Source organism: Anguilla anguilla, chromosome 5 (genome assembly GCF_013347855.1).
Source record: "Anguilla anguilla isolate fAngAng1 chromosome 5, fAngAng1.pri, whole genome shotgun sequence".
Lineage (NCBI taxonomy): Eukaryota > Metazoa > Chordata > Actinopteri > Anguilliformes > Anguillidae > Anguilla > Anguilla anguilla.
In genome coordinates this window covers 44,975,092-44,997,614 of record NC_049205.1, presented here as the reverse complement: position 1 = coordinate 44,997,614, position 22,523 = coordinate 44,975,092, and the positions used below count along the sequence as shown (strand labels likewise).

General features: G+C 44.8%; 2 protein-coding genes across 5 annotated transcripts in view; one reads left to right on the top strand and one right to left on the bottom strand.

The window, feature by feature from the left end:
- mindy2 (MINDY lysine 48 deubiquitinase 2) overlaps positions 1–8,027 on the top strand; it is a 31,804-nt gene extending 23,777 nt beyond the window's left edge. The window contains exons 7-9 of one of the 3 annotated variants that reach the window (XM_035416945.1): positions 259–432; positions 1,880–2,059; positions 3,438–8,027. In XM_035416945.1, coding sequence (XP_035272836.1) covers positions 259–432; positions 1,880–2,059; positions 3,438–3,623 — 540 coding nt within the window. In that variant the 3' untranslated portion in view covers positions 3,624–8,027. Of the gene's footprint in view, positions 1–258; positions 433–1,879; positions 2,060–3,434 lie in introns of all 3 variants that reach the window. The other 2 variants (XM_035416944.1, XM_035416946.1) reach the window with 2 other exon arrangements.
- Positions 7,749–21,643, bottom strand: sltm (SAFB-like, transcription modulator). Of its 2 annotated transcripts, none has more exons than XM_035416941.1 (20): positions 21,472–21,643; positions 20,244–20,331; positions 20,057–20,112; positions 19,377–19,404; positions 17,654–18,122; positions 16,959–17,002; positions 15,960–16,069; positions 13,110–13,259; positions 12,786–12,901; positions 12,533–12,696; positions 12,338–12,438; positions 12,149–12,205; positions 11,851–11,996; positions 11,573–11,753; positions 11,147–11,271; positions 9,968–10,138; positions 9,521–9,844; positions 8,830–8,968; positions 8,492–8,649; positions 7,749–8,308 (listed from the first exon to the last, which is right to left on the bottom strand). In XM_035416941.1, exons 1-20 carry the CDS (start codon positions 21,640–21,642, stop codon positions 8,203–8,205), a joined length of 2,904 nt encoding a protein of 967 aa, XP_035272832.1. In that variant the 5' UTR covers position 21,643; the 3' UTR covers positions 7,749–8,202. The 2 variants fall into 2 exon arrangements, with proteins under 2 accessions (XP_035272832.1, XP_035272834.1); XM_035416943.1 differs by having other exon boundaries at positions 17,654–18,065.
- Positions 21,644–22,523: the final 880 nt, after the last annotated feature.

The following is a 22,523-nucleotide window of genomic DNA, read 5'->3' as shown; positions in this document are numbered from 1 at the left end:
CCACAACTAAGTCTTTCTGACTTTTTTCTTTGCCGCGGAATGGTTTGTCTGTAACCTCTTAACAACATTTGAAAACGTTCCATATTTTTAAGAGTTCTTTAAAGAACCGTCGAACAGTGTACACATTTGTGATTGGGGTTCTGTGTAGAGAAGGTAGTGGCGCGGTGTCAGACAGTGTGTGCTGTGACACGCCCAGGCGGGTGGCGGACTCCGCCCTCGGTGGCGTTTGTGACCGGGCGCTCTCTCACCTCACGGCAGGGCCAGCTGTACCTGCTGGTGACAGACCAGGGCTTCCTGACGGAGGAGAAGGTGGTGTGGGAGAGCCTGCACAACGTGGACGGGGACGGCAACTTCTGCGACTCCGAGTTCCGCTTGCGCCCGCCCTCCGACCCCGAAACGGTCTACCGCGGTCAGCAGGACCAGATCGACCAGGTCAGACCCCGCGGTCGGACTGGGGCTTTGCGCTGGTCGCTTCCTGTCTCTGTGTGTGCAAAGGGATCCGCAAGGATGTTACGTCACTTTACTAAAAGATGGTCTTATCTAAGACGACTGCCCAGATTATATAGAGTGCACATGTAAAAAGATAAGTGACAGCAAATTTACGTATTGTCAGCAAATTGGGTCTAGATTTTTCATTTGTTTCAGTGCTGCGTGGTGGTGGATTGAACCATATCATTAACTATTTTTAGCAGTTATTTATTGCTAAATTATTAAGACGAGAACTAAAACATGGTCGATGAAGCAAGCCTCTATGAAAAGATGTTTACGTGGTGTGCGCTGGACACCACCAATTTAACACTGGCCCCAGGCTTCATTTTCGGATACTTATTGACGTTCTGTTTCCAGAAAACTTCAAATGAATTTCAAGCTCCAATTATTTTAGCGCCGGGGAGAAAAGCCCTGGGTGCTCTTTAAATCGTTGCTATTCGAGCTACGCAACCAAAAACCGTGTTCCATGTAGTCTTTCTGTGGACACATTGTATTCGTTAGTGAAACACGTCTTGCTCGAGAACATACAGCACTGTGAGAAACCTTGAACGCAGCTAAGCCACAGCGCCATTTTTTTCCCCCTTCTCCTCTGTCCCAGCTTTGACCGGGCACACATCCTGCAGAGATGGGAAAAAAAAGTCTTCAATAATAGATGCTAAAAGCCTCCCCTGCGTATCGCTGGATTACCCCGTCCTCACCGCGCTCCTCTCTCTCGATTTGCATGCCTGAATGCCTTACCGGTGGATTAGACTGAGCATCTGACGCCCCCCCCCCCCCCCCCCTCTCTGGCCAGATTGGCTCTTTAATAATGCATGTTGTTCGAGCCCCCTGAGTATTCCGTCAGCCCGACAGCGTCCCAGAATTCCGCTGGCACGTTAGACGCGGCTTAGGGTCCAGCCTCGCCCAGTGGGGGGGTTACAGCATGGTCGAAACTCTGTCTCTATCACCGTTCATTATGTGCACCCAGGACAGACGCCCTTATCCCAGGGGAGGTGGAGCAAAGGACAATCGGGCTAGCCGGACATTAATATTAAAACACAGTGAGGAGCCCATGCAAAATTGAGAAAATTGTTATCCCCTCCTCTCACAGTGTATTGTGTGAGCCTAGAGATGGGACTGGAAACAGTCCTGATTATAGGGGTACTTTTTGCAGTAAAAATGGAGGTGCTCCCTAGTGGCTTGGTCTGTAAAGGCTTTTACTGCAAGCACAGGCTGAGCCCCATAGCTTAAACATGGCTGGTTTGAGAAATGAACAGTGACGGGACGCATCTGGCTTTACCCCCAATTGTATCCCACTGAAGCACGTGCAGGGGAGAGCGCTTCACCTGTGAGAGCAGTTTTACTGCTGAATCCAAACTGGGGGGGTAAAGGCGTGCTTTCTCCCCCACAGGACTACCTGATGGCCCTGTCGCTTCAGCAAGAGCAGCAGAGTCTGGAGCTGAACTGGGAGCAGGTCCCGGAGGGAATCAGCGACCTGGAGCTGGCCAAGAAGCTCCAGGAGGAGGAGGACCGGCGAGCCTCGCAGTTCTACCAGGAGCAGGAGCAGGCGGCTGCCGCCGCACAAGCACAGGTGTGTGAGGGACCGCGGGTCCACACGCGGGGGTGTGCGAGTTTGTAGTCTGCGACGCACTTCTGATTCATCACGCATAGCAACAGCAACAGAATTACTGAATCGCATCACTTCTCAGCCAAACTGAAACCATGAGCCAAGGTTCTCATCTGCCTTGAATGACTCTCATAAAAAGGTAAACCCTGGGAGAGTGTATGGTTGGACCATCTGCTTTACTCAATCTCTCAACATCCCAGCTTTTATTTCAGTGTTTCAGGAGCACGTTTTATTTGTGGAAAAAAAAACTCTAGGGCTGCGGGATGGCTGATTTGGTTAAGGTACTTACGCTGTGGTGCACAGATGAGCCTCACGGCCTTCGGATAAAATCCAGACCATGCCAGTGCTGACTGTCCAGTAGCTCCATAGCGCCAATGCACAATTGCATCACTATCTGGTGACTCCTATTGGTTGATTAGGCACCTATGGTCCAAATATGAAAGGTCTTCCTCTGACTCCACTTTGTGCAAGCTTAGGTGTAGTCTGCAGTGTGTAAAGAGTCAGTTGGCATGTTTTTTGAGAACCATGGATGTCTACACTCCCAAACGCAGCACGAACGCAGTTCTGGTTTCAGATGATTGGCCATTCCAAATTAGGGTGGGAATTGGAGATGCTCAGCCCCATGTTGGGTGCCAAATGTATAAACAAAAAAGAAAACACTTGTCATATTGGATATAATCAGCAATGATGGCATAGCAGCAGCAGCAATTAAATCACTGCAAGAGACAATGACAGAATCAATTAATGTGATTTTTTTTCAGGCGGAGAAACACTGTCTTCTCGGTGTGTTTATCATATCCACCCCATTACTTAACCAGTGTGTAATTTTCCAAAACATATTTACTTTTTACAGATGGCTTGAGACTGCTTTATTCAGATAAGATAATAAAATATTCTGCTAGTTTTCAGAGGCTGTAGTTGCCGTTCAAGCCTGTGCGGAAGATTGTGAGGTTTCAGAAACCTGCTAATGGACAGACCTAGAATACGTTGTCACCCACTGAACCACAAAAGAATTGATTTTGCAGACAGAAGTAAATTCCTTCTGTGTCATAAAAAGATCTTTAAGAGGATCCATCCTAACTACGATTCTGTATACTGACCTGGAAATTGGCTGTATTCTGAAATGATAGTTTGCCTGGAATAGGTATGCTGCTGTCCTTTACTGTCTAATTTGCCTCAAATGGAGTGAGGTAAATATCAGGCCAGCGTCTAGTATATGTTTGTATAATACCACCTAGAAACAGATCCTTTAGAGGGCTGGCCGTCTAGAAAAGTGCATCATTGAAGGTCATGAGTGAATAATGGACACTGTTCTACTCATCTCTCTCCACCGGGGAAGCAGGAACAGCAGCAGCCAGCAGGGGGCGATGCAGAGGCAGGCGCGGCAGCGGCGGCGGCAGCAGCAGCGGCAGCAGCCAGGACAGCTGGGGCAGCCGCTGCCACGCCCAGTCCAGGGAAACAGCCCAGCGCCAGCGAGCGCAAACAGAAGAAGGAGGTTAAGGACAAAGACAAGTGTGTCCTGTTGTAACAGCGGGGGAAGGGGGAGGGAAAACATTTAATCTATGTTCACCTGACACCCAACGCACAGCCCCCTTGGAAGAGAGGACGATGAAACAAGACAAGACTGGAGAGAGAGAGAGAGAGAGAGAGCGAGAAACACGCCACCTGTGCCTGATGCCTCCCACGCATCTTCTTTTTCCCCTTTGTTTTTTAACAAGGAGACAAGAAAGGTGGCTACTACAACCACTACAGCATCTTTGATACAGCTGGCCAAACTTTGCTATGTCGCACACTGCACTATATTTATGACAGAGGGTCTTGTGCGTAGGGGTTATTAATAATATTTATAACAAAACAAAAAAAACAACAAAAAAAAATAAAACAAAAGAAGCTTAAAGTAAATAGTGTAAAATCGCACATAGTTCTCATCACCATATTGTTTTCTAAAGACAGCCGTCTTCATTTTTATTTTACTAAGTTAATAAGCTATTTTATATACAGTACATGTATTTAGAAGCACCCATATGGATTAATTCCTCTTTGGTTATGTTTTTTTTTAATTTTTTTTTTTTAAATCTGAATAGTACTTAAAATAAACATTAACTCTGTCCTGAGTACTTGCTCGCCACAAAATTTTGTTTGTGGCAAAGACAAACAGGTCATTTCAATAAGGACAGACGTGGGTTGCTTGACAGTGAAATCTGGTGTAGGGAATGACATGTATAATACCTTGGCATTGTCTTAAGAATGATTTCATGTCTCTTCAAATGGCTAAAGTCTTGCTAGCCATTGTGTTCAGCTGTTTCTTTTTTGTTTTTTTGTGGTATTTTTTTGTGTGTGGCAAAAACAGACTGTTTACAAGTTTCTATATTTTAAGGGTTTGGTGTGCATTACTAATGGGAAGCTATCTTAAGATCCCTCACTATTAATCTTTGCTACAGAATATCCATATCCTCCATCCACGGACTGCTCTTGCTTTAACCTATGAGGGGTTGCAGTGCCCGTTTGACGCCCTTATGACAGGCGTCGATGTCACCCTTGGTGACTCTAATCTCTGAGATTGACGGAACCAGGTTTGCCTTACTCTGACACCTGCACCACTTCAGAGAACCAATTGGGATTCTGTTCTCTGTATCCTTTCAGTGTGTGTGTGTGTGTGCGTGTGTATGCACGCCATTGCTTATAAGCATTATAAACATAAGCATATGGCTTGACAGCACTTAATGGTGGAGTAACAGTGTAGTGATGATGATTTAGTGCTCATCTGTTGGCACTCTGGCCAGTGTGGGACAGGCCGTTAAGCCTGAGAGGACTGTTTCAAGTGCCTCAGCACTTGTGCGTTGCATCTAGAGCCCAGGATGGTATTCACTGACTGACCACTGGCCAGCAAGTGAATGAAACCATTGTGAAGGCCGCGAGAGGACGGTACTGCGTGTAATGTCTGACTTTAGCCATCTGCCCAGCTCTATTTCCTCTGGTGCAGTCATTTTGATGGCAAAATCTCCCCCCCCCCCGACGTTCCTGCTCCTCTAAGAAGAGAGCAGGGAATTCATTGGCCAACAATGCCAGTTTGTACACCAGACTTAAGAAACCCCTTGTAGATCCATTTACATCATCTTTGGCATGACATCCGTCAGGTTACCTCCCAAGTTTGACTTTGAAGGTTTGCTTTTGCTGTGGCTTAATTTCTATAAATGTCCCAGCGTTTCACTGTAACAGAAAGAAGCTGGCGAGTAGCGGTGTGCAACATCTTCAATGGTACTGCCTCTTACCGAGCAATTAGTGTCTCCTTATCTATACATTCCAAATGACTGCCTTGACTGAGTCTTTTTAGCGGATCAAACCTAGACACACATAGATGTTAGGGTGTTCACGTGTGCATTACCTGAGGAGGTTAGCGTTATTTCACCTGTCTGTTCCTAGCCAGTTCCCCCAAGGCCTAACTTACTCTGTATATAAAATTAAGCCTTACAACTTAACAGGATGTTTTTTAAGGACAAAGTAGATACGTTATCAGACTGAGACAATCTGTATAATTTAATGTAGACATGTTAGACATATTCTCAGGCCTTTTCAAAAGGGACTTAGCATTGGGTGTTTTTTGCAGGCTGTTTTGTGTGTGATAGCTGCCTTGACAACAGAATTGTTAGTATATCTGTATATACTGTCTTATATTCCTTGGGTTTCCCCCTGAAGACGGCATTGCATATGCATATAAAGCAACAGTCAAAAAGAAAAACGCTGTCCCTCTACATATGGCTGGTTGGAGCTAACATTTCACATAGGTTGTGCATACTTTCATGTAGGAAAATGCAGAAGGCTGTTCTACTGAATGCCATTAATATTCATCCGTTAAAGTCATACGTTTAGTTTTTATAGTCTAGAAAGCTTGCCAAGGATGCAGGTTTTAAGGAATACCTGAAAGCATTTGTGTAGATTGTGGATTATAGCCCAGTGAAATGTTGCCATTTTCAATTAAGCTGCTGCATTCATTTTTTTTTTTCTTCCTGTAAAATACCTTCCAAGCTTGAAAGAACACTATCGAAATATACTCTGAAATGAACAGTAATTCTCTGGGGGAGAAACTCTTCCCTCATGTCAATGCATACATTATTTCCCAATGTATATCGTGTTTTACAATACTGGTATGCCGAAATCAATGGGCATCACACCTATTATTTATTATGTCCAGGAAATTTGCTAATTTTTCTAGATTAGTGCTGGCGTTCTCTTTTAATCCAGTCAACCCTTTTAGCACAGGACAAAGCTTTTCCAAAGCATCCAATGCACATGTGCAGAGGTCTTATCCACTCAAAACTCGTGGTTATACTAATATATTGTACAAAAAGGTTTGTTAAAGGTCACTACAGTAATTATGAAGGATGAAGCCTCACGATCAGCATCTCATTGATAGGCGCAAAAGCCCTGTTTGGGCAATCAGACATACTGGCTCATGCTTGACATTTCATGTTTTTCAGATGATGTACAATTACAGTAGCTCACCAATTTATTGTTGTAATGTTTCATCTTCGCCTATTCTAATCAGATCAGTAAGATTTGTGTGTACAAATTGGCTCTTTGGTTTTGAGGCAAATTTTGTAAAATGGCATAATTCACTACAAAGATGGTCCTTGAACTTGTAATTGGTTTTGCACTGTTAATATGGATATGCACTAGAATAAGAAGAAAAGAAATACCTCATTTTATACAAAATCGGAAGATCGACGTTCAAAAGGACTTCTTTGGTACCCTGAAAGGAGCACAAAGCTAGAAGCAGGGGTTATAAGAGGTGCACACCAAGGGTGCTCATGGGAAAAATCCTGCTTCAGTTTGCCTGTGGAGAAAAATGCAATTTCTACACAGAGCTGACGGATAGATTTGCAGTGGAAAAGCCTGCACATAAATACACTCGTGAAAAGGCACATTCTTTAAATGGTTTAAGAACTGAATTTTGAGTCTCACAGGAGAGTGGGGTGCAGCACATTTACAGATTTAATAAGCGGACACCTGGGTTTTAATGCTGAGACTATCTAGTTCCCCTTTTAAACATCTTGCCTGTCAGGATAAGATGGGAAGTGCCATGGCAATCTGACATTTAAAATGTTTTTGTCTTAAATTGGAGTGCATTTTCTTTACACAAATCCCCAATGATATTTTATGTAATGCATGCATATTTAATGCTGAATGTAACATGGGGACGACAGGTACCCGTCAACCCATGACTATCTTCCAACCTTTGTATGCCAATGTGCTTCACAAAGCAATGTTTTAACTACTGATGAAAGGCAATTATCAAACCTGGGAAGCTCTGGAGATAAAAAGGTCATTGTTTCAAAGGGTTCCAGTTTCTACCTATGTACATGTGACCAAATAATGTATGTAGCCTTCATTAGTTTGTCACAGAAAATGTTGATGCCGGTCATTCTTCAGTTTTTTTTTTTTTTTGTTTTCCACTTGCATTTTAAGTTTGTTATGAAATGCCTTAGACGTGGGACATTTAGCCTGATAACATTAAAGTACCTAGACAGTTTTAAAAAAAGAAGTTTGTTTTCCTTGTTCATACATTACTTTTTAATCACTGAAACTGTGTGTGCCTTTTGCTCAGTTTAGCACTGACTTGACTGTACTGAATGAGGAATGGACGGAGACGGAACAAGATGTATAATTTAATATCAACAACTTTCAAAAGCATTGTAAGGGGAGCGTAATGAAATGACAAGTTTTCAAAGAATGCTTTGTAATACAGCCACTATACATACAGGAGAGTACTTCCTCCGGGGGTAGGAAAGCAGTTTTGAAACTACATATGAAAACTTGTTACAAATAACTAAAGCTGTACAATTCTTTCTTGAATGGAAGTTATAACACGTATGTGCAAGGATCAGTTTTTTTTTTTTTTTTGTCTTCACAGCAGGAACAGTTAGGAAAAAAACCTACACAAAGTTTTACACGCATCTATACAAAACAAAATGGTTTCTTTTTTACATCAACCGTTCTCCGCCATCATCAGGCCGTCTAAAACACTTACTCAAAATTAAAAAAAGGAAATATATAAAAATTACTTTTTTGTCATATTTTGCAAACTGTCTGGACACCTGGCGTGGGCACTAGAACCTCCTTGGGGCCCCTTTGAAGGGCTTGAAGCCTCCGCTCCCTCCGGAGAGGGAACTGTTGGTGATCTGCACGATTCGGTTCATCCCCGACGAGGAATGGCTGCAAACACAAAGAAAGGCGCCATGTTTGTAGTCTTTTCCCCTGAGGAATTTTCACTGTAGACATCGGTATCCAATACACACACACAAGCAAACATCAGTCATCCCAAGTGCAATGTCTCCGAGCATCAATAACAGCCAGCTCTGCGGCATGTTCCATTACACGCTATGCTGGAGGAGGTACCTGGAGTGTGGAGCCATCATGCTGCCTCTGCTCTCTCCAAGTCTCCGGCTGTCGTGGTAGTCCCCGCCATGGGAGCCGGGCCCCGAGTGCCAGTCCTTGCGGGGCCCCGGGTCCCTGCTGTGCCGCTCTACCACCACCTGTCGGCCCGTGCTGAAATGCTGCGGGCAAAAACGATAACGGTCAAACGGGTTCTGGATCTGCTCTGACTGGAAATGTGCTTCACTGGACACAAAAGAAGCGATGGGGAAATACAACACCCACAATGCACAGCTAAAATTTTACAACTTCACACAAACGCAATGCTTTGTTTAGAGAAGCTGTGGACTGTGCTTGCTCACCGGCTCCCCCATCACCATGGGACGGCCCCCGTCTCGGCCGCTGAAGCTGGACCTCCCCCGGCTGCCAGAGGGGGCGCCCCTGAGTCCCGGCCCGGGACCCTCCCTGCCCGATCGCTCTGGACGTATTCGCACAGCTCCCCTTAACACCAACAGACAGGGCAGACCGGTTAGATTCAGGAGAGAGCCCTTGACTGCTTGGCTGGCATTACTGCAAGGGGTTGAACCTCACACTTATTTCCTTCAGCAAAGGCTAAACCCCATTTACTCCAATCACGGTCCTCGAGGGTCGAGAACTGCTGGTTTTCCATCCTCCCTTTACCTGGGAGTCAGGTATGAAGACAGACTGCTGAATCAGTAGCTCTTAATTGTTCAGTTAATTGCATGGGAGAACAGAAAACCTGGACTGGATTTGGGGGCCAGATTTAAGTATCCAAAACAAGTGGTTCCCAACCCTGTTCCTGGAGACCTGCCATCCTATAGGATATCGTTTCAACCATAATTTGACACACCTAACTGTGCCAATTAGCAGCTCAATGAGATCTCTAGCTGTTCAACGAGGCACGCTTTGTTAGGGCTGGAGTGAAAACCTACCGGATGGTAGATCTCCAGGAACAGGGTTGGGAACCTCAGGACCAAACGGTACTTGCAGTGCGCTAACAGAATCGCGCCGCCCTTCCTGGATGAGACTCACCGGATGTCCCCCTTGCTGCCCGCCATCCCGCCGTCGTTCTTCCAGGCCCCGTGGCCGGTTTCCCTGGGGGAGCGGGCGTGGGACATGCCCGGCAGCCCCCCGCGGCCCCTGGCCGAGCGCTCGGGGATGGTGACGGTCCTGCGCTCGTCGCGGTCGCGGATCTCCCGCCGGTCCGTGTCCCGCAGCTCCCCGCGGGGAGGGGGAGGGGGCTCCGCCCGGCGCGGCGCGTCGAACCCCTTGGGGTAGCGGTCGAACCCGGAGCCCTCTCTCCGGGCCGGGGGGCGGCTCTTCTTGGCGTCGGGCTCGCTGTCGAAGCGGTTGCGCCTGCGGAGCGGCGGAGCATGATGGGAGAGTTAAACGCTGAGCCTGGGGCAGAGCAGCAGCTGCTCACCTAACGCGGGCGTTAGCCTGGGCAAGGGGCGGGGCTCGCCAGGGACAGGCTCGTACCTCTCGAACGTGTTGGGCTCCACAGAGGACCCCTCCGGGAAGCGGCCCCTGTCCCTGGGCGGGAAGTCGTTGAAGCGGTTCTGCTGGCGGCTGTAGTCAGAGCCCTGACTCAGCCTGCCCTCCGACTCCGGCTGGATCTTCTTATTGCCGTTCCAATAGGGATCATCTCTCCTGCGGGGGGTAAAGACGCACAGACCGACACGCTGATCAGCGACTGCATGCCACCTCAGTCTGTGTGACACCGCGTACATTTTCCACAGGGAAAAAAAATACAGCCATTACATAAACGCAGTTATCTGACGAGGCGATTGTGTCGAGTTTTAATGTGAAGAATGTGAAGCCCAATAAACGCTCTGCTTATCAAGACAACACACTTCACACCAACAAAAGATATCCAAACTCATTATGCCTCACAACGAAAGTCATTTAAAAAACAGTCTGCCATTAAAATTAAGACACCGAATGGCATGCGTCTCCAATACTGCTGGAAGAAGCACAAACGGGCTGTAACCGAGTTGTCTCCTAATAGCCTTGACATGAATGTGCCTGTTCGCTGGCCTCTGAACCTCCCATGCGGCGCATTCTCCCAGCCCATGCCACACGTTACACGGGGCTGCGGTCCGGCAAGTCGGGCATCCACGGCATAACTCGCATTCTCGCGTTGAAAGAAAGGCCCGGTTGCCAGAGTAACGCGAGGTCACGCGCAGTCTAGCCAGAATGTTGTCAAATCAGGATGGGGCAGCGGGAAGGACAGCGAGCAGTGCAGCTCTTTTTAAATGGACGAGCAAAATTTCAGAGATTCTTTACCTTGACATTTTGACAACTCTGTCAACACAACCCTGCTGGAGAAACCTCCAATCAAATAAAGCATCCGTCACACACGGTTCTCATGAAAAGAACTGGTTTGGCAAATGTGTGTGGTTACACTTTCGCAAGCAAACTTTTAACGAAGCCGGAATGTGGAGGTTGATATACCTCCGCAATCTGGCGTAGTTAAAAGTTTGCTTGCAAACTGTCCCGACTAAAGCAGAAGACTGAAATGAAGTCCACCATGCAACAAAAGCAAAGTTGCTCCTTGCTGGTATTTCAACAGGTCGAGTCAAGGAACAAAATGGTGTAAAAAGCCTAGTAATGGGTTTTCTCTCAGCGGACTGGTGAGCGCCAGGGTCGCCTCCCCACCTGTGGTCCACGTCCCGCCCCCTCTTCAGCGAGTTCCTCTTCTCCTGCTCGTGACGCAGCTGCTCCTGCTGGCGCCTAAGCTCCTCCCTCTCTCTGGCCAGGCGCTCCGCCTCCTTACGACGCTCCTGCCAGCGAGAGGACACGTTACCGTTCGCTGCCATCGGCAACCGCTCCGCATGTGCCGCTTCGCAAGAGAGGAACAGTATTTATGCCTTTCAAAACTTTCGTTTGCTGCGCTTTGTCTTCTTACTAGTGGTTGGACATCTACAATTGACCAATTGCAGCAGACAATGACACCTGATTGACATATTCTGTGGAAAGCTCGACAGCCATAGCAACGGTAGCTAAGGAGGCTCAGGGACTTTCAGGTGAGTAATGGCGGGTAAAGCAGGTGATTTCCAAACGGCCAAACGGGGCGGGGTTTACCTGCTCGATGCGGATCCTCTCCCTCTCCAGCCGCTCCCTCTCCATCCTCTCCCGCTCCAGCTTCTGCCGCTCGATCTCCAGCCGCTGCCGCTCCCTCAGCAGGTGCTCGCGCTCCTCGCGCTCCCGCAGGAGGCGGATGCGCTCCCTCTCCCGCCGCTCCTGCTCCGCGATCTCCCTCCGCCTGCCAAACGGTCGGCACAGCCGGTCAGACCCGCGGCTCAGGAGGGCAGAGATCCCCCCCCCCCCCCACCCCCACGGCGGTCCGTAAGAAAGCTCACCTCCGCAGCTCCATGGCCCGCCGGATGCGCTCCAGCCGCACCAGCCGCTCCCGCATCCGCTGCTCCTTCATCTTCTCGAAGGGCAGGATCTCCTTGGCGCCTCCTTTGTTGGGAAAGATTCTGCCTTTGTTCCTCAGCATCTCCATCTGAAGGGAACATCAAAGAAATGCTTCAGAGCAGATGAAATGCTTCAGAGCAGATGAAATGCTTCAGAGCAGAAGAAATGCTTCAGAGTAAAGCTACGGGAGGCCAGAGGAACGGTTCAGTATTGAAGTAACAGCCCGTGGGGTAAACAGACCTCTTCGGGAGGGATGAAGGATCTGGGCCGACGAGGCATCATGTTGGGAAAACACGGCTACATGGAAAACAAGCAAAAATAAACACGTTAGCACGTTAGCGCATTCTAACCAGTAACTGCTGTTGACCTGCGACTGTCAGACAATTCATTTGGGGTATGAATGAAATAAAATGAACCAGTGAGCAGTACCTTATCGAAGCGCCCCCTCCTGAACGGTGGTCTCATTTTATTGAAGCCCGGGTCCATTTTGGTCTGATCTATGACGACCATCTTCCCCGGACTCTTGGGACCTGCACAGAACGGAGAGCGGGAACACAGGTGAGCTCGGCTCGGCTGCACCCGAGGCGGGTTCGCCCAAAATGGGTTTGTCGCGGGGCCACTTACGTCCGTGCTTCTTCTCCTCCTTTTTGGAAGCGTCCAGGCCGGCCCCGGACGACGCCGCCTCCACCTTCACGCCCTTGGCCTCCAGTTTCTTGGAGGCCTCCTTGCCATCCTTGTCGGACGGCTTCTCAGATTTCTTTTCTTCTTTTTTAGAGAATGCTGGTGTTCTAAAAGATAGTAGAGGGGAAAAAAAGATTATTTTTTGTTTATGTGATTTGGCAGTTTCATTTAGAATTGGTGTTTTCCTCAGACTTACTTGCTTGCCATCTTCATCCCGAGGGCAGAACGTTTCTCTCCCGATGTCTTGCTGGAGCCCGATTTTTCTTCCGCTTCTTTTTTGGAAAAGTCCTTTTTGAACGGATCGCCTTTAACCTGAAAAAAGCAGATGCACATCAAGAAGGTCGTTCAGCATATCGGAACCAATATTAAGTCTGCCTCAATCAAAGCTTGACGCACACCACATGTACGTTTCTGTTTATTGTTACAGGTGTGTCCGATTACTCCAAACACAACGCAAGTACACACATATAATACATGTATATTCTTTCAATAAATAAAGGGCGTTAAGGCGACAGCTTACCCGGTCAACTGAGATCTGCTGTCCGTGGAGTTCAGTGCGGTCGATGTGGGAAATGCACCTGGCCACTTCGGCGCTGGATGACATTGTCACAAGTCCATAGCACTTTGCTCCTGGGCTACGGGCGTTGGTTACAACCTTAGCACTAATGACCTGAAATGAGCCACAACAGAATGCGAAATGCATTAAGGCAAAGTGCTGCAATTTTACCGAATTCTTGATGCTGGTTACCACATTAAAGCAAACTAGAAAAACGCACACACACACACACCCCACACATTCCAATAAGCGTTCAATATCTGGAAAGAAAGGCAAAATTCAATTTAACTTATAGCAGAACGATGACTTGCTCACTGTAAACTTATTCAAGTCTTATTCATTTGCGGATTTATTTTTTCTACAGAGGCTGAAACTACTGGGCTTTTAAAACCGTTTTTCCTCCCGATCTCAAAGGCCATGCTTGCATTCACCAGCCCTGCTCACGACCTTTCAACCTCTGCTATCAATTTGTGTGTTTTGCAACAGAGCACATGCTTGTCTGCTCTCTCCCAATGTTAAGCAGCTGCTTCTGTTCACACAACAGTAAGAGGGGGAGGCTCCTTATATGCCACGGTTATGTTCCAAAAAATGAATCGAAAACTAAATAAACACACAACATATAAAAATTTCTAGGGCTGCTCCCTAATAGTTGACCAAACCGTTAGTCGATGAGAAGAGTCTTAGTCGACCAAGTTTTCATTGGTCGGTTAGTTGCAGGTAAAAAAAAAAAATTAAAAAATTAAAACAATTTTAAAAAACCCCTCAAACTCCATTCGGGGGCTGCGCCTTGTCGTTAAGAAGTTATTAGACTATGTCGGGCAGGAAATAATCCAACATGTGGGATCATTTCAAGTGTGGACCCCAAGAAGATAACATGCAAACTCTGCATGCAAAGATGTGTTTGCAACGTAGGTATTTTTTTACTCTCTGTCTCGTAGCTTTAGTTCGGCCCCTGGAGTCCGGTTTGCTGGCGGACGTCCATTCGCCATACAAAGCATGTGTGCGCTTAACGTGGTAGAAGAACGAATTTAAAATGCTGTAATCTTCTGCACGGCCATCTATTTCACAAATGACAGAGAAGTTAGGGCTACGGCCATGTACTCTATTTATCTGACTCGATAGCCATTTCAAAGTCAGGGCCATAAACATGAAACAAATCATACACCGCAACATTGCTGTCGTTAAATGTGTTAGCTACATTTTTGTTTGCATTCTGACCTCAGAAAAAATTGAAAGTTTTCACTCCATGTTGAGGCTACTTCTCTGTAGGTCTGTTTGTTTTTGCACTGATATTTCTCTTTTAAGAGTTTCAGTTTGCTGTACTATATTTTAAAAAGAAACGAAAATATTTTTTTCAATTTAGATTTTTAACAAAAGGCTGTTTTTATAAGCTATTGTGTTGGTGTTACAAGTTCATACGTTGTGTGATGTTATACTGTGTTAAATAAATTTTTAAAATGTTCAGTCTCCTTGCTGGTTGTTCCGACACATTCAGAATCATTCAGCTCATTACTACGGTTTTTTATTTCTCTGTAATGTAGCACAGTGTTAAAGGAGTAACATGGTGTTTGAACGTGACACTTCCCAGTCGTCTTTAGGCAACAACAAAACAAATGTGCATAATTTTTTTATTATTCAGTCATTTCAATGTACTTTAAAACGTATTTTTCTAAGCCTAAATTTCCCACTATAAAAGTTCACCCGAACCGTCTGGGCGTGGTAATGAGAACTGTCAGTTAGCTATGATTGACAGACCGCGCCCCGTTACCATAGCTACCCCCATGATAAGCGCTCTTTTTGGGAGACTTTTCACAAGCTAGCTAGCTTAGTAGTATATCAAGTATCGACAGATAGCTAAGGTAAGGATGTTGACTTATATCCAATTATAATTTTTGCTATCTAGCTAGCCAAGTTAAGATAAAAGCACAACTATAACGTCCTCATAAAAGCAAACTAGCTAGCTAACGTTATCAATAACATTGCCTTATGAAAGCAAACTACCTAGCTAGCTAACGTTAGCTAGCTAGCTAGCTAAATTAATATAACCAGAAATAATTTAATAGTCCTTAAAAGGCACTCTAATTTAAGTGAACCTAACGTTAGTCAAATATTTGCATTGTCTTGCCCGTAAGCCAGCGGCGCAAACTATGGGTCTCGAGTTATCCATGGGTTTACGGGGCGTGGAAAGGGGAGTGGTTACTGTGTTCGTGACGCACCAAGTTGACAACTTTCTCAACCGGTTGAAAATAGGACGATAAATTTAAAACGCATATTTCTCCAAAAATACAGAACGGACATATTTAATACTTCACTCATTGTGTTTCTTCAATGCCTCTTGTGCAAATAGCACATAAAACCGAGAAAGTGTGAAAATCACCATGGTACTCCTTTAACAGTGTTACTTATAACATTCTCTCTCAGCCCTGGAACTCAAACCATTTTCTGATGCCCCAAAAAATATATATTTCAATAATTAAATTAATATCATAAACGTGCGACGACTAGTCGACTAGGAAAATCTTTGGTAGGGGGCAGCCCTAAAAATTTCTCCCATAAAAATGAATAGAATTTAGACGCATACACACAACACCCAGCATCATGTAGTTATATCACGGTGTGACTACATTACTCTGATGCCGAGCAAGACAAGTAGACACCCGATCCAACCACTGGAGGTCGCTGGTGAGTAATAAGTCACATTCTTCCCAGCCAACTGAATCCCTCCCTCTCTGGGTGATGCTCATTAGGGCTGGTGCCGTCCACATTCCATACAGACACCGGTACTCTTAGTGAAAGCAGTCAGTCCGACACTACCTTTCCGTATTTCCCAAAGAGGTTCTTCAGGTCAGCCGCTTTGGTGTTGGAGGACAGGCCGCTCACCCACAGGTTGCGAGAGGAGCTCCCAGTGCTTCCGCCGCTTGTGCCTGCTCAAACGGTGCAGAAATTACAAAAATAACGCGCGCACGAACGCAAACACTGCAAACGAACATTACACAGACCGAGAAGTGCACCGAAGAAACGGATGCAGTATCGAGGTTCCATCTAGCCAAGAGAAGATGTGCGAGTGCTATAATCTTAGATTCGTCATGCGCATGGCTAAAACACACATGAGCTGCGTAAGATGACCTTACTGAGGTTAATTGGGAAACTGGATATTTTCTGTCTGCCATTTTGAAGACTACAGGACTTGCTGTGTGTGCCATCATGTGAGCCATTAAAACATTCACATTTGGTTAGCTAACAAGCTAGCCAGCCATCACAGCAAGCTAGCAAGCAATCCAAAATAAAATTCTGACCACAGTACCAGAAGCAACGGTTTGCTTGCCAAATGGAAAATTTTAAATGGAGCAATACATGGTTACTTCTATTAAGGTTTATTAGCTAGAATAGCATGTACTAAGCAGTGGGTAATTACTTATGATTATATGGTCTGGCAGAACCTAGAGCTTGTACGTAAACGTCAGACAGCAAAATGTAGTCGGCCAGCTTTGCCTACATTTAGGATCAGCCAACAACAATGCTACCAAAATATTTTGAAAGATCATGTACGTAAATGTTAGTGGTCTATATGTAAATTGGGTAATTTATTGACTATCAAGGAAAGCTAACATGGCGAGAGTAAAACGGTATATTTGTTAATAGGCTAATTTACAGACAATCCAGAAAAGCATGAGTAATCATATGATTACGGATGGTGATTTTCAATTATTTCACAGATCGAGTCATCGCATAATGTGCTCAATTCCAAATCAACTGCTTGCATGGAGCAGAACCTGTTCAGAAGGAATCTTGATGAGGAACAACTTGACATACCTTTCTCATCCTTTGTAGCCTTCCCATCTTTGTCTTTTGAAGAACTACAATGCAAACATTGCAACAATAAAAACAGAAACGAGGAAATGAGCACCAGTACATGAAGTCACATGCGCACAATGACAAATTCACCACCATAAAACACCTTCATTTAAAAAAAAAAAAAAAACGAAGAAAAACAAAAAACCAAAACCTTCTGTGCTTTACAAAAAAGAAAAAATAATCCCCACAGGCAAGGCTTGAACTTGGACAAAACTCCAATAATGGCTTCTTTCATTGCTTTTCCACAGGTGAGGAGTGGGACAGGTTCTCTGCCAATCTATTCCCTGGACAACTGAAATCCTCAGGAGTGGAACGGACTTCTCTGCAAATCATCTCATAGGATTCTGACAACCTCTGACATCACAGGGACTACTTTTCACTTTTTTTTTTTAAAAACCATTCTTAAGTGGGAAATGGAAAAGGCAATAAAAGTGCAGGAACCGTGAAAAGTAAACAGACGTGTTCTCATCTCTTGGTTTACGGCATAAATTACTCAATTTCAAAAAACAAACGAAAAGTAACCAATGACAGGATTAGGTACACCAATGAACATTTCTTTTAAAAAAATCTTGAGGCTACGCACAATGCAGGGTTCTTAGCGACAGCTGGAACGTGGTAGTAGTATCTTAAAGAACTGACATAGAAAGACAAACCTCTTTGCTTGACCCGTTGCCCCAGTAGATGAGGGGCCTTTCTTCCCAGAATCCTTTTCTTTGTCTCCCATTTCAGCCTTCTTCGAGGCCTCTCTGCCCTCCTTCTTTGTGGCGTCAGTCTTCAGTCCGTCATCTTTCTTACCATCTTTATGGCCCTCTTTCGCTTCCAGCTTCATGTCTTCCTCCAGGCTCATCTCGGCAGAGGGCTCTGGCTCGTCACAGCCCTTGCCTGCCTCTGAATCTGGAAGTTTCACATGTTTACCTGTTTCCAGGAGATCATCGCCATCAACATCCAACGTGATGGCATCTTCTGCCTGGATTGTGACGGATGCGTTATCGTCCTCGACTTCTTTTTCGTGGGCAGAGGCTTCGCTTTCCATCCCCGCCACATGTTCAGCCTCTGCGAGGCCATCTTCACAGGGGAGATGTTTAGAATTTTCACGAGTACCATCATCAGTATCAGTTACATCTGAGGGATTTAACAAGGATAAAACATGGCAAAAAAAAAAAAAAACACATTGGTTTAACATTTACAATTCCCGTGCTACGTGACCTAGAGAAAGTAGAATAGAAAGCAAGTTTAGTATAAGCGCTCAGTGAACCACAAAGGTGTACACAAAACATACATTCCTCACTGAGAGAGAAAGTGGTGCGATTCAACAATCTTCAAGCCATTTTAACCACCAAATCTTTTATCACAATCCTTACAGTGATGGATATGCAATCCCACTTCGTCTGGTGAAGCTCCAATCCATCAGAACTCAAATGATCCATATCCTTTAAAAGGTGGTGCAAAGGGAAATAGATTCTGAATGGGGGGAAGGGGATTCCACTTGGAGGTGCATGTGAGAAATTCTCTGTCCTTGGAGGGGAGGGGGAAAAAATCCAAATGAATGGGAATCAAGTCCAAATTCATGGCCATCTGTGACTGTCCCAGGTTCGCGAAAACGGTCAACAAGCCAGGACTGTGTCTTCAGTCATCTTTTACCTCCCGATGCGGCACGTCTCATCTTGCAACAGGCGTGGGAGGGTGTCAAAAAACAAAAAGGCATCATCCTCTCCACAAACTGTCCAGTCCGTGTGTGGAGACCCCGTTGGGCCATGTCCATTGTGAAAGGTTGTCCATTTGAAGCCGAATGTCCTCCTGTAGGGGTTCCAGAAGAGCTCAGTGCTGAATGGTCCCTGTTCACTTGCACTCTGGAGCAGATAGGAGGGAAGGGGGAAAGGTCGGGAATGGGGCCCCGATGGGCGAGCTCTTCCAGCCCTCGTCTGAACAGTCATCCAACGGAGCCGACCGGCTCTCGCCACAGCCGCTTGCCATCTTCCATCCGCCTCCTCAGCTGTGAAGGACATCGGCTGTTCAAAGCCCTCTGGACTAGTCAGTGGTCACTGGCAAGAGCGGCACTGAGCCTCGGCCGAGACCTCCGTCTTTCCCCTCTGGAGTCGTCTTTTACATCGTTTCCATCTTCTTAAAATGGGGCAGAAAAGGCTGTGTCTTAATGCACGGTGCAGGCAAGAGTCCAGTCTGTGTCCTCCATGCGTTGCTCCATGGGGTGAGAATTTCTGTGCCGTTGTTTTTCGATTTGAGTGAGCGAATGTGCGGAGACGAGGCATGCGGTGCTGAAAGGGAAAAGCCTTAAAGGGGAAGCGCTATGGTTTTCCAACCTTGTTACCTGCAAAACCCAAAGACGTTAACACCAGCAAGGTGTAATAACAAACATACCTTTATCAAGGTCGTCCTCTTCTGTGTCCTGTAAATGGAAGCAGTAGAAACAAATGTAATCTGTCCAATGAAAATATACTTAAGTATAGGTTGCTAAATGAAAAAGTCCACAATTTACAAAGACAAAAGGTGCATTTATTTTATACAATAGCAGGCCTTCAGAGAATCCTATTCTTTGATTTAAAGAAAAATAAAGACCCCATAATGGTACTGATGGACCAAGTAAGAAGAAAACTACTATTGAAAATATAACAACAATTTTGGTTCAGTTTCTCAGGAAATTATATCTGTTTACTTATTGCCTCATCAGAACAGTTCATTGCACTTTGTTACATTAAATCCTGCTGTGCAGACAATCCTTAGGTTATCCACTATAAATGGAAGACCATCTGTCAAAACCCATTAAACCAAAGATGAAGACTAATACGAAGTCTTTCTTGGCCATTTATCTGTTTGGACCGGATCATCCTGTTGTATCTTATGCAAACATTTAATATAAGCCATATTACTAAAAGCTATTGAGCCCAAAATGTTCAGGTAATGAAAAAATACATTAAATAGTCCCAATAGGCACAATACCGCTGACGTTAAGGCCATATGTATGCACAGTAAGAAAAGAAAATAATGAGCTCAGCAATTATCTTAGCTGAGCTCAAGAGTACACCCATTATGTAACTTACCTTGGAATAAGACTCCTCTTCCATTGTGTTGTCCGTGTCCGAGTCCACTTTCTTTCCTATTGTGGAACAATTACACTTGTAATTTGTTGTTAAACAAATAACGTTAGAAAGGCTAATATTTAACTAAAATGGTGCACAACTGGATATGCAATTCAAATGGTAAAGTCAGCCGCATCGCTCCAATTACCTTTTGATTTAGCGTGTTTCCTGGTGGGCGTGTCAGCCGACTGCGGAATTTCAATGTTATCAGGGTCTTCGCCTTCCTCCTCAATGGCCTAAAACAGACGTGCAAGACTACATTGCAGTTCATCAATGGCAAATATTTTCATGCAATTTTTCACTCAAGTTCGCCAAGTTTGTATTTTAGATTTTTTAAACGTTTATCAAGTGGGCTTTAAGCGCAAGCTCGGGAGTGTATTATAGTAGCGTACAGCAGTAATTCAAAAGCGCCTTGCAAGCAAACTCGCTAGCTAATGATTCAAGAAGTTGGTTAACGTTACCTGGCCAGCGTTAGCTAAACTTTAAACCAAGTAAACTCAAGCATCTGCTGGAAATGAATTGTCTACATTTTTTGTCGATTGCCGCTAACATAATCTATTGTTTTGCTGTGTAACCAAATTAAGTAGCCAAGTTAGTAGCTTGTCTAATGTATAGTTTAGCGGAGCCAAATTAGTAACGATCAGTTCGGTAGCAATCCTGTTGTAAATAGCCGTGTGAGGTAGCTTGAGACCACAACTGAAAAAATAACAACAAATGCCGTCTTTATTAAACGCATGATACATATACTGTGAACTGGTGGATAGTTAATATCAACTGGCTTAATGCTAGGTTGTTTCGATCCACTAAACTGGTCAATTTAGCGACTAACGCGTTAGCTGGTACCCCGCGTTATTTTTCAGCATGTAGACTATCGTGAATGTTGTTTACCGAATAGATATCCTTAGACTGACTATTTCGGACAGCTCTTTTAGTTAGCTGATCATATAATTACTCAATATTGCCATCAATAATCCAGCTGCTGACGTTATTTAACCATGTATTTGCAAGATTGTTCGGGAAAATAACAAGTCAGAAACATAGCTATGTAGCTAACTACCTCGAAAGCTAACGCTAGCTACTTAACTACCTTCGTTGGGCTTTTTAGCCAGCCAACTTACCCAGTCTAAAAATTTAATTTTCAGTCTAACAAGCAATTGGACTGCATAACAAACGCTATTAATTGAAGGGTTTACATGCACAGTTTTTCCCTATATTAATAAGACAAAAAATTTACGATGAACTAACCTACGAAAATGTGTCTTAATTATCTGCACGGATTAGCTAACGTTAGCAAGACAATTCGGTTGCATGCGATAAAGGCCTCATATCACGCATAGCTGATTAAAAATACGATGTCTAAAAATAAAGAAGCATACCTGTTTCAGTCTGGCAATTAGAACATTTTTCACTCCCGTGACATCCAAATTCCTTCTTTTAAGTTCCGTTTTAAGATCAATAACCCGTAAATCGGTTACTTTCTTCGTCTCCGTAGGAATGGCACTCGACGCCATTTTGCCTTGTTGAATGAGAATCTTTGGGGAAAGCATAAATGGTTCTGCGCAATGCCCCGGATGAAAAAACAGCGTTCTACGTCATTACGCAGCAGAATTGACTTGAGTGCTCTTTTGCTTGAATCCTGCAAGAGTCCGTAGATTTTCAATGGCAGAAAATAATGTCTGCATAATACAATCATGTACAGTACGCGTTACATATTTTAACCCAAGAAAACATTGTAGTGTTTGCAACATTTTAATCTTTATTTATGAAGTGCTCATTTTATGTCCATTTGTTCAGGTTAACTGTCCCGATATCGGGTTCTTGCGCCATATCGTTGTTTATTACATGCAATAGTGAATTGGATTCTATTTGTTGTCGCTAATATTTACCGCTTTCTTATTTGTTAGAGTTCAAACCATTTATAAAATGTGTCATTTTAATTACGACCTGTTTCGTATTGTTGTTATGGTGTCCTCTTAAAGACAGAAATTTGTAGCAATGCTAAGTTGAATGGTGAATGCTATTATAAGGTCAGGGGGCCCAGTTTCCCAACTTGAAAAGTCTTGTAGTTATTTTGGGGCTGCAGGTACATTCAATAATGCATGAGACAGCAGCACTCCAGGATGGGTCCACATAAATTGGTTCAATATTAGATATTTCCCCATGGAGCACAGTCTAGCTGTTATGCAGGATGTGTGCTCTGTAAAATTCATTCTTGTTCAATAACTTAAGGATGGCAAAATGGTGTATTGTATCAATGATGCCATTCCCTCCGATGTCCTGAGAAAAGGCACACAAGATCACAAGCAGAAAGGAGAAACAATGCTGGTTATTTTGACAACCCATAGGAAAATTTTGACTTAAAATTTGAACAGACCCTGAGTTAATGTCCAAGTTAATTTGGTTATCTGGAACAGAAAAAAAACTGAGG

Excerpts from the sequence above, each read along its gene's own strand:
- sltm (XM_035416941.1), bottom strand. The coding sequence starts at position 21,642 with ATGCTTTCCCCAAAGATTCTCATTCAACAAGGCAAAATGGCGTCGAGT. Across the intron at positions 8,969-9,520 it reads GGCAGCAAGGGGGACATCCG|GGGAGCTGTGCGAATACGTC; the intron begins GTGAGTCTCATC and ends GTTGGTGTTAAG. Across the intron at positions 8,650-8,829 it reads CCATGGTGATGGGGGAGCCG|CATTTCAGCACGGGCCGACA; the intron begins GTGAGCAAGCAC and ends TTTTGCCCGCAG.